A 12023-nucleotide genomic window follows, 5' to 3' on the forward strand; every position below is an offset into this window, starting at 1 on the left:
GCAATCAGTCACAATGCTAAAGAAGGTCCTTCTCAGCACAATCTTCCTGTCCTGATACCTTGACCACATATTCACTGATGTCCTAAATTTTTTTAGGGGGGTAAAATCTTTAATTCCACATTCGCAGAAGAGTCAAATGGGAAGAAAGGTGATCTAGTCCAATTACCTTTTTAGGCAGATAGGGTATAGATAGAGGCATCTTGGGCTGGGTGTCTAGGAGATCTGGGTTCTAATCCTGCTCTGCAACTATTTTGTCATGTAATCATAAGTTAAGTTGTTAATCCCTTTCGGCCTCATCCTCTCTTCTGAAAAATGATGGGCTTGGCCTGTGATCTCTAAGGTTTTTCCTAAGGTTCTGTAATAATTAGAAAGGAAGCTCAAGATTCAAATACCCTATAATACTCTTGGGAGAAGAAACACAAAGACTTAAGATTTACTCTCAAATGTAATGTTAGAACCTCTCCTAGGCACATGTTTTGATGAGGAGAAGGGGAAAAGGACTTAATACCACTGAGTGGCTGAAGGTGGGAAGAGAAAGGGAATAAAAATCATAGAGCGGAGAAAAAGGCAGCTCTCTGGAGGGCTGGGCCTGCTTCTTTACTGTAGCCAAGTGTGCTAGCTAGTCTCTGTCCAGAGCACAGCACGAAGCTACCTCCTGCTCTCCAGGGACAGATGTTTTAAAAGCTCATATTAAATTTAAAATCATCTTAAGATGACAACCATAAAATGTTTTGCTTTTGGAATATCCTCCTGGGAGAAGCGTTTATTTGAGTTTTAAGAGGACAACTCCCAAATGAGATTAAGTCCATAACTCCCACTGATTCCACTGGGGCTCACAATGGCATTTGAAGGCAGGATCTGACCACCCAGGATCTTATTTTTCCAAAATTCATTGGTTCACTTTTAATGTTAAGTTTCTGCCTTCAATTGGAAAGGGTATTGGAATGAAGGTCTCTTAGTGAGTGTTATTTTAAGCAGGGTAATAGAGAAAACCAGATCTTCTGAGATGCATTCCTGCTCAGTGCCTCAGAAAACAGCCTGTTTTAGTTGATTCATTCTTTCTAAAGTGTCATTCTAAAGACAAAACCCCTCTATGCTACAAAAAGTAAAACGGAAAAACTCCCAAGGAAGTAGAAAGCGCTGGGGCACTATTAAACAGAAGGACTGGTGAGAGGGAAAAGCTCTCAGAGCTTCTTGTCCCAAGGTCTTTAGAAGTGGGATCAATGCCCATCTGTTTAGGTTGACTTAAGTACACGCCGACTGAGAGATGGACAAGATGACCTCTCAAGGTCCTCAATGGACTTAGCTTTATGGGTATCCAAGAAAATTGTAAATAACTTTAATTATTATTTTTTTTAATTCTGAAAGGACATGAAGCAGCTTACAGATTAAAATATAGTTTCAGGAAAGGATAAGAGGCCATCTAAAGATAGCAGGAGAATAGATGCACCCAGGCCTATGTGTTGAGTTTCCTTAATGCCTCAGTGTTAAAATTGGTCCACTGTTTTGGTTTTTTTTGTTTGTTTTTGTTAGCTAAGAGAAAGAAAGAAGATTTTCTTTTACTTTCCTTTTGTCTTTAAGCAGAAAGAACAAGCATTTTTCTTCAGAAGCAAAATTTTACCTGGAACTAAGCCCAAGTAAGAATTTCTCAAATGGGTTATTGACAAATGCCTTAAAATTAAAAGTGACCATTCTGTCTGAGTCTGAGCACTGAGGAGGTTGGGTGACAGGGAAGGCTAGGGTTCAGGTGCCATTTTGATCGTATTTGGCCAGAAGGGTCTGGGAGTGCTGAGGGTGGGGTCTCCAGATGGCTGGATGAGTTTGTCAGGTTGTATGGTTTCTGATGTGCTTTGAGCCTTTTCCCTCAGGAGACCTGCCTCCTTCCCTAATCATGCTGACTCCAGCGTGTTTATCTTTCACTGATACACTATCTTCATCAATTCTACCAGCCCCTCGATGATGGCCAGCCTCACCGCACCCATGCATCATGCTGAGACCCACTTTAGATTCCGTGCGGGAAGAGGAATTTGTCATAAACACCTCTGTTCGCCTGACAATAACACAGCCCAATATTTCATGAAAATGAAGAGCCCAGAGCACGCCTGATAGTTTACAGTTGTGATAAAGGATGGTCCAATGGATGCAATTGGCAGCAGGGCAGCTCTCTGTGGTAAAGTAGCAGAAAGAAAGCAGAGGCCTGAGGGGCCTTCCTAGTGTCAGCTGTTGTGTCCTTACCGCAAAGGATGATGTGACAAACAATCTGGGAAGGAGTCCTGACTAAGAGCTTGGGACCCATGCTTCCTTCCCTCCATGATCTATGTCTGTTCAGAGACACAAGGACTGCTAGCTTTGCAGTCTTGGAAAGTCAAGTCAAGTAATATAATTTCTGAGGTTACCCACATAAACATCCCATCCCTCTTCATTCCTGGGCCACACATCAGGCATCCAAATTCCCAAAGACATAGCGTTTCATTTAATGGATGGAAGTGGGTAAGAGCCTTTGCCCAGCATGTTTGTATGTAATTCCCACTGGGAACTGGGGCTCTCTTGAAAATCGATATGAAACCAACCCACCGAGAAGGGAGGGGCAGTGTATATGGGGTGTGGGAGCCCTGTTATGGGCAAAATCTCTATCACTCTGCTGCCGACTCAGGGATCTCTGTGTGTGAGGGAGAGGGAGGCAAGAAAGGGCATTGTAGCCTGGGAAGCAGGGGTTACCTGTGTCAGTGGGGATGCTGGTCTCAGCCCCTCAGTTTCAGTCTTGACCTTGCTGCGCTTGTTAATTACCGGATTGACCGTGCTGCTCACTGCTGACTCACCGCTCTGCTTCTTCTGGAGAGATCAGAGGAGAACCCATGTCAGGGTCAAGCTCTGGAAAGTCCAGGAAATGCAACCAGCTGCAAGAGGTGATTGTCAGCAGTGGATAGAGGTGGGAGGAAGGGACAGGGCGGGTTTGTGGACAGGTCGAGTTAATGGTGAGGGAGGAATCATCATAATTGCTTCTGAATAGGACTTTCAGGTTTACAATGTGTTTTCTTCAAAACAACTTCATGTAATAGGAAGTACATATATTATCATCATTCCCATTTTTCAGATGAATAAGCTAGACTCAGACTGGAGAACTGACTTGCTCAGGGTTACAGAGCTAATAAGTATGAGAGATAAGACCAGAGATAATCCATGTCTGACTGAGACTCATGCTCTGGCCTATATGCCATGAAATTGAGGGGAAGGCCCTTTGAACTCCTAGGTAGGATTCTGGAATTGTCCCTTTGATAATCAAGCGTGTGTGTGTGTGTGTGTGTGTGTGTGTGTCTATCCATGTTTGTACAAGTATTCCCATGAGAGGAGAGGAAAAGGAGAGAGAGAAAATATAGATACTAGTAAATCAGGGGACAGGTGACAAAAAGCATTCTGTTTTTAACTGATATACTTCCTTGGCCTAGAAGGTTAGCACTATAAGGGACCTCAGAGGTCCTCTAGACCACCCTAGATATGAACAAAATCTCCATGAAATAGTTATCCATTGTTTGTTTAAATATGTCAGGTGAGTGGGGCCCTACCATCTCTCAGGCAGCCCAGTCTGCCTCTGGACAGTTCTGATTCTTAGGAAGTTGTTTTCTGTTTTTAAATTAAATCAAGGTGTAATCTACCTCTGTACACTCTTAACTTTGTCCTATGGGGCCATATTGAACAAGATGAGTCCCTCTACCATTTAATAGCCCTTTAAATATCTGAAGACAGTGACCATGTTCCCCCTCATTCTTATCTTCCCTAGGTTAACATCCGCAGCTCTTTAAAACCAACTCTCATGTCATGGTGTCCAGACATCTCATCATCTTGATCAATGAATATGTCCCAGCATTCACCTCAGTTTATAATGGAGAAAATTAAGGCCAATCTCTCCCACCTTCCATCTCTACTCCCAAGTTTTTTTCTCTCCATGACCATGGAGATTAAAATTATTAGCTAAAGGGTATAGGATGATAATGAGCGTGACTCTTTCCAGACATCTTGGCAATTTTGCAGAGTTCCTAGAATACCTCGAAAGCAAGATAATAGTCCATCCTGGTCTTCTTTACTCAATACTATCATTTTCTGCTAGAATCATGGCATTGGTCATGGCTGAGATAGCTTGGCTAGGACTGACCAAGGGCCCACCTGTTTCTCCCCATTCAGAACTATGATGCATCCCAGATATTGATAGAAAGGCACACAAGAGGGGCAGTCTATTTCTCTTTTGAGTTTCATATGGATGTTTTCTGGCTAGTGCTGAGGGAGAAAGCTGTATCAGAATAATGGTAAGGAAAGTTCTTGGTTAGGGTGGGGCCTGAACTGAGGAGGTAAACAAAATTTTCCTTGCTGACTTAAATCCCATTAATTTTTAGTGAGAACAAATTCTACTTTATTATTGTTTAGCTGTTTCAGTCATGTCTGAACTCTTTGTGACCCCATATTAAGTTTGTTTGGCAAAGGTACTGAAGTGGTTTGCTATTTCTTTCTCCAGCTCGTATTTTGCATATGAGGAAACTGATGCAAATAGGGTTAAGTGACTTGCCCAGAGTCACATAGCTGGTAAATGTCTGAGTTCAGATTTGAACTCATAAGGTTCCTGACTCCAGGCCAAGCACTCTATCTAATGTACCACCTAGCTGCCCCTCAGATCCCACAGGCCCCCATTATTCAAAAGATCCCACACCAGTCCACTGGCAAGTTCTACTAGGTTGATCCTACCATCAGCAGATACAGGATCATAGATTTAGAGCTGGGAGTGACTTTAGAGACTACCAAGTCCAACTCTCCAATTTTACAGAGAAGGAAACTGAGGCTGAGAGAGGGACAGAATAAGTTTTTTATTAAGCACGTATATGGTGCCAGGTACTATGCTTAGTGCTTTATAAATATCTCATTTGAGAATGAGTTTAAGTGACTTGACCAGGGTCACACAACTAGCAAATGTCTGAGGTGGGATTTGAACTCATATATTCTCGGCTCATTCAGATTTCCCCCTAGCTGCCCTTTCAAAGCCCCTGTCCTGCTACCTCCACACTTTTCTGCCAGTCAGTAACTCTACTGCCTCGATGAGGAAGTCACAGCCCTCCCCTGCTTCTTCTTCTCCCCACATTGATTTGAAATGTCAAAATATCTTTCTTCCTCTCTTTTCCTTCTACACAACTAACAGAATTTTAGAACTGGGAAGGACATTAGGTGTTATGAGTTGAATAAGATTTAGAGACCTGGAAAGAAACATCAACCAGACCTACTCATTTTATAAATAGGGAAACAGGGGCTGAGAGAGAGGGGAAGTGTGAGTCGGCCAAAGCAAAGTTAACAAAAGGGCTGGGACTAGAGCCCTTTTGGGCCTAATACCCTTCTGTTCCTCTATAGTGCTGTTAATGCTGCGTTCTTACCCTTCTGTCCTCCCAAGCATCTAAATTTTTTTTTTGGGTGGGGGAGAGAGGGGAAACAACTATAAATAAATAAACAACTAATTAATTAATTTTTAAAAGAAGTACAACCTCTCCAGGAAATATCCTGGGGATTTTTCCTTTGAACTCAGTGGGATTTGATTTTCCTTTGGGTCAGGTCCTGCGTGGTTGATCACAAAGCTGTGGGCAACTTTTGGTCTGAACTGAGGAGAATGGGAGTAAATCCATAGAGGATTATCAGATCCTAAAGGCAAGTAGACCTTGAAGGCTTAGGAATTTCCCCCTAAAATATATACAAATGATGTGACTGTCTTAGGGCAGGCTGGCTTATAAATTGGTGGATTTAATTCAGAATATATAAAGCCCTTTCCAGCTCTCATAATGATTCTTTACAATTGTATACAATGTGTACTTTCTGTGTTCCAAAGTGTTTTTTCACAGTCGTAATTTTATTTCATCCCCACAACTATACTGCAAGTTGGGCGAGGTAGGAATTATTTTATCACTCTTTCACAGATGAGGAAACTCAGTTCCAAAGATGTTACATGACTTCCCTAGGAGAACCAGGACTAGAATTCAGCCTTCCTGATTCTAGCCTAGTATCTTTCCATAGTTTAAGCCTACATAAGTCAACCATACCAGGAAATTCTAAACAACTGACATAGAAAGAAAAGGTCAAAAATAAAGCCAGATTGTACAGTCCTTAGTTCTGTAAGGCTCCTTCTCCTACAGATAAGAAAAAAAAAAGACAAAGCATCCTTTTTTGGATTTTAGCCATGTGTGCCTTCTCCCTTCCCAAGCTCCTACCTGGTTTGAGTCAGCTATGCAGTTGTTGCTGTTGCTGAGTTGTGTTGGTGTGGGGTTGACTGAGATGACCGCCATGTGCTGCCTGCTAGGAAAGGTGGGAGAGGGCTGGATTAAGGGTGGGGTGTGTCCAAAGGCTGAGCTCAGGCCCCTTTGCTGACTCAGGATCTGCTGATAGGCCACTGGATTGATGGGGTGGGGGAAAGTGAAGGCTGGGCTGCAACAAAAAAACAGGAATCAATCAATCAGTTGCTAAATCAATCGATCAAGCATTAGGTTCCTACTATTAGCCAGGTATACAAAATAAGAAATAGTTCAAGGCTCATACCTTTTATCAAGGGAGACAACACACACATATCTAAGTATATTCAAAATAAACACATAAATACAAGATAATTTTGGAGGAGAGAGGCACTAGCAACTGGGAACCTTCAGAATAAAAGGTCTCATGCTTAAGCTGAGCTTTGAAAAAACTAGGGATTTTGAGAGGACGTGGTAAGGAGGAAATGCATCTTAAAAGTTATCATTTTAGAACAAAGGAGAAAATCTATAGCTGATCTCATGGCAGCCAGGTTAAGACAGAGATATTTCCCTAATGGGAATTATCCTAGGGCCCTATGAAATGAATTGAAATAAATCCTACTAAAAACCTGTTTTCATTAGGTCACTTCCCAGATCAAGGACCCACAATAGCTCCTTATTGTCCATTAAATCAAGCTCCAGTTCCTTTGCTTGACTTTCAGGGCACTCTATGGACCGTTGCTGACCCTACCCATTGCCCTTCCTTTCCTGTCTTTCCCCACTGCTTCTGCAATTGGTTTCCACAATGTGTCCTGTATATGCCATCACACCTTTGTGCTTTTTGCTCTTGTGTTCCCTCATCTGGATTAGCCTATCTCCTACCATCTTATTTATATCCTCTTTTTTAAAGGCTCATCTCAAGTCCTATTTACTCCATTAAGCCTTCCCCTCTCCTATTGGCCCTACCCTAACCCATAACTGATCTCTTCCTTTTCTGAAGTCTCATTTTAAAAATTCAGTGCTTTTTGCTAGACAGCTATTTCCTAAATGTGGATCTCATCTCTCTTCTATAATATTAATGCCCTGAAAACATGGGATGATAGTATCATAGATTAAGAGCTGAAAAGAACCTTAGAAATATAATTTAAATGCCGTCATTTTACAGATAAGGAAACCAAAGCCCAAAGTTACACAGATCATAAGTTACATCCTTTATACCACTTGGACGATACCACATGCTGAACATACGGTTCATGAAAAATAAATACTTGTAGGTTGGCTGACTGACTCAAAATGAAGATACAATTAGTCTCTATCGTGACCAGGCAGCACACTGTTGACATGCCAAACTATAAAAATCACAATGTAAACAGGGACTTTCATTTGTCCAGGGATTGAAGGGATCCTTTTTTTTTTTTTTGGTGAAATGTTACGGATAGCAGAGTTACCCTACATATTATATATGGGTCACCGAGTTTCAGAGAATTATGATAAAAGAAAAATAAACACAATCTTAAAATCATCCTGATCATAACTGGATCTTTCTTTGATGAGGCCCATCAGCTGTCTTAGAGCCATCATTGTGGACATCTGTTATCATGTATGGTACTGCAGAAATAGAATGGCAGAAGATGGTACTGGGTTTGTATCGACTCTGACAGTCCCTAAAAGTGGCTTGTCTGTATGAACCTTTGATATCAGTTTATTTACATGTTGTGTTCTTTTTAAGACAAGTCTAGGATTAATATCATAAGCAAGATTATAACTTCAGGGCTGGAAAAGAGACCATATAGTCCAGCCTCCTCATTTTACAGATGAGGAAACTGAGATCTAGAGAGGTTAAGCAAATTGCACAACATTGTATGCTCAGCACAAATTTTTTTTGACAAAATCCTTAAATATTTGGTTATTTGATTTTTTAACTGCTTGGATGCCAGACAAAGGGTAGTCCCCAAAGACCAGCTTTAAACTGTTGGTGCTAGAGGTGAATGTAAGCATGGAGCTTACCTCATACTCTAATTAAAAAGAACAAAACAGACAAACAATAACAACAAAAAGACCTCTCCAGGTCTTTGCCTCGCCCAGTCTGTAAAATCTGCATGGACTCACTAACCCTTCTCATTTACCTTCTACCCACAAGCCACAAAACTTCTTCCTTTGGTTTCAGGCCTCTGGGCTAAGGGTACTCAAAGATATGCTAATATCAAGTAGGCAAAGTTTCCCCTTAGATGCAAATTTTCACAGTCAAACAAAAAGAGAATAAGGAAGGCAGAGATGACTTATTAAATTTATTTTAGCCTTCCCTACCTGGTTTGATTTAAGGGTCACTGCCTAATTTTCCTTAGGATCTGCAATCTGATTTTCTTTTTTCCTGGATCTTAGGGACCAGAGCTGGGTAGAAGGATGTGAAGGTATGGGGACGGAGGACCCAATTTCTATCAGTTCCCACCTCTTGAGCTCTCACTAATGTTCCTTCCCTTCCTCCACACCCCATGCATGGGAAGCGGAGGTATATTCCTTTGTTTCTCTTCTAAAACATTAGGTGAGGTCAACACACTCTTGTTCAGTGCCTGAGAACAGGAGTGACCTCCAACCATTTAACCGCTAACATCTAGTTTCCCATATTATGGAAGAACATGGCTGATGGAAACTTGCCTACAGCATAACCTCAGGTACCATTTATAACAGCTGAGCTGGACCCCCCAAGAATAACTGGTGATGGATTATAAACAATTTTACCCTCAGGTCAAAGGGCAGAAACCCATTTAAAGTTCCCAACATTTTTTTTTACTGTCTGGATTCTTCAGATTCTGAAGAATAAGTTGACTTTTTTCCCAACTAGTGTGTTATGGAGTGAATTTCTTAATAAGAGAATGGCCAAGGATTGGCCAGGAAGGGAGGAAGAAAGGTGGATTCTTAATGCAATTTTGTCAACAGGATTTGGACAGGTAGTTTGCTATATAACACAATGGGATATTTGTTATTGGGATAGAGAATTCCTTAGTGTAAATGCTATGGTTATGGTCCAACAGACAACCTGGCAGTTTAATGACCCGGTTAATATTCAGTGGAAATTAAAACACCCACTTGGGGTGTGTCCCTGATTTCATGACTGTATCTGTTGTCATAGACCTGGCCAATTTCATCATTCACAGCAGAAGGGAGGGGTATAGCTTCAAAGGGAGATTCAAGTTCCCCCCCCCCCAACTGAGGATGAATCCCACAGAAGGCCACTTGGACTCTTTATCGTTAGTCTTTAAGAAACACACAGCATTAATGGGAAAAATTACTTTTATGCTGATCCATAAAAGCATTAGCTGCCCATCTCCCACAGTTCAAAGGACCAATTAAATACCACTCCCACCCAAATTCCCTTAGACCAAAGCTTCTGATCTCTGAGGTACAGAAGTTAGCCTTACTGAATGTGACTGGCCCCTGAGAACTTGCTCCCCTGACAAGGGAGATTCCCAAGCTCAAGAGGGCCTCGTAGCCAATCCTTTAACCAAAGATCAAACATGAGCCACTCTCTTTTTTACCTGATTGCCCCTGCAGACAGATGCCCGTAGGAACCACTAGCTGCCGAACTGCTTCGGGAGTTGTTAATATAAGCCACCAGAGAGTTTGGAGAGGTCCTAATCATTGTCTGCAGATCAATGCTGGCATCTGAAAGCGGGGAGATCGACAGGGCCCGCTTGCGACTTAACCTTGGGGTCACCCGGGGACTGGAAAATCTGGACACTGAAGAAGAAAAAGCAAAGGCAGAACTAGTTAGTTTGAAATGCTTTCTGTAGCGATGAAAGAAGAACCTTTAAAACAAACCTCCCAGTCAATTAAGCTAACTTCAACAAACATTAAGTGCTTGTTACATGCCAAGCACTGTGTTCAGTACAGGGTATATGAGGACAAAAATAAAGTAGTCCCTGACCTGACAGTGCTAACCTTACACAAGAAGGCATAAGACTCAGTCCCTGCCAAGCACCACAGATGCTACTAAGAGAATACATAGTTATACCTAGCATTTATTTTGTGCGTGAAGGTTTGCAAAGCATTTTATGAATATTATCTCATTTGAGACTCAGAACAACCCTGGGGGAGACAGGTGCTACAATCATCCCCGTTTTACAGATGAGGAAACTGAAGCAAACAGGATTAAGTGACTTGCCTAGGGTCACACAGCTCTTAAGTGTCTGAGGCTGGATTTGAACTCAAGTCCTGACTCTAGGTACAATGCTTTAGGCACTGCTTCACTCATCTGAAGGTGGGCTGGATCATGTAGGAGCCTGAAACTTGCTAACTTTTTATAATATACAGTATACTAATCGCCTCTATTTCCATAGTGTTTAAGGTTTACAAAATGCTTTTCTTTCTCACAGTAGCCCTCAGAGGTAGGTACAGTTATGCACAAGAAAGTGAGAGCCTCAGCGTTTAAACCACTTGCATAGTCACAGAGATGTTAAATGGTAGAGCGAGGATTTAAATCCAAGTATACAGCCTGCCAATGCTGAGGTCTTTCCATTACTCTAAGGTCAAGACTGTCTATATTCATCTCTGGCCCCTGGAAGCTAGCAGCACCCTTCGTGTTTCCTCTAAATTATCATTGGTTCTTGAGAATCCAAAACTGTTTTTAGGCTCTCTTTCCTTTTCATTTAAGCAAATGAGGGGCACTAAGTACAACACCATATAAACGTATGGAAAATATCATGGCTAATATCCAATGACAGGAAATTTGCACAATATGCTAATGATGCTTAGGCTTCCAACTGAAAACCTGACTTTTATAAGTCACAGGTTGTTTTTTTTAATAAGTCACAGTTTCATAGAGATGGAAGAGACCAGGGGATCTTTTAGTCCAACTTCCTCCTCTGCTCCTCCCATTTTGCAGGTGAAAAAATTGAGACCTAGGCCTCCTTTGGATTCCAATTAAAATTTCATCTTCTAACAGAAAACGTTCCCAATCCCTCTTAATTCTGGTGCCTTTATTCTGTTAATTTTTCCTATTTATCTTGTCTGTAGCTTGCTTTGTATTGAATTTTTTGCATGTTGTCTGCCCCATTAGGTTGTGGGCAGGAATTATCTTTGCCTCTTTTTGTAGCCCCAGGGCTTAACAGGGTGCCTGATACAGAATAGGCACTGGGTGACTCATTGACTGACTAGAAAGATCAAGTGACTTCTCCAAGGCCACATATCAAGGTAGTAGAAAAGTGTGGACTAGAACTTGGGTCTCCTAAGTCTCCATCAAGTACATTTCCCTTTACAACACAATTCTTTCTAATGGCTGCTCTAGTTAATAAGGGCAAAAAACACAGAGTGTTAACATAAGCAAAGTGAAATGTTTCCGTTTTTTTCCTATTAGAATTTTCCCAGCTAGTGGTTAGAGTGCTAGGTCTGGAGTCAGGAAGATCTGAGTTCAAATGCAACCTCAGACATTTACTAGTTGAATGACTATGGGCAAAATCATTTAATCTCTGTTGACTCAACTTTTTCATCTGTAAAATAAGGATGACAAGAATATCTACCTCCCAGGCTTGTGAGGATAAAATGAATAATATTTGTAAACCTCTTTCCCAATCTTAAAGTACTAAATAAGTGCTATTATTATCATCATTCAACCTGAAAACTTCTGGCAGGTAAGGTCCATAATTAATGTGGACCTTTCTGACCCACTACAATGCCCAGCATACACATTATTGATACTCACTTAATGCTTGTCAATTGATAAATTGTGCTTGCCAAATGCTTTATGTTTTCTAGTCTAACTGCTTTTAAAAA

At 41.4% G+C, this 12023-nt stretch overlaps 1 protein-coding gene across 5 annotated transcripts in view; it reads right to left on the minus strand.

Moving 5' to 3' along the window:
* Positions 1–12023, minus strand: part of GLI2 (GLI family zinc finger 2) — a 403275-nt gene that overhangs the window by 33816 nt on the left and 357436 nt on the right. For 4 of the 5 annotated variants that reach the window (XM_069066900.1, XM_069066904.1, XM_069066902.1 and 1 more), the window contains 3 exons: positions 9791–9992; positions 6237–6450; positions 2719–2832 (listed from right to left, as the gene is read on the minus strand). In XM_069066900.1, coding sequence (XP_068923001.1) covers positions 2719–2832; positions 6237–6450; positions 9791–9992 — 530 coding nt within the window. The remainder of the gene's footprint in view (positions 1–2718; positions 2833–6236; positions 6451–9790; positions 9993–12023) is intronic. The other variant, XM_069066901.1, reaches the window with a different exon arrangement.

Source organism: Petaurus breviceps, unplaced genomic scaffold, assembly GCF_028583685.1.
Source record: "Petaurus breviceps papuanus isolate PSGF00001 unplaced genomic scaffold, PetGlider_PUasm1.0 90731, whole genome shotgun sequence".
Taxonomy (NCBI): domain Eukaryota; kingdom Metazoa; phylum Chordata; class Mammalia; order Diprotodontia; family Petauridae; genus Petaurus; species Petaurus breviceps.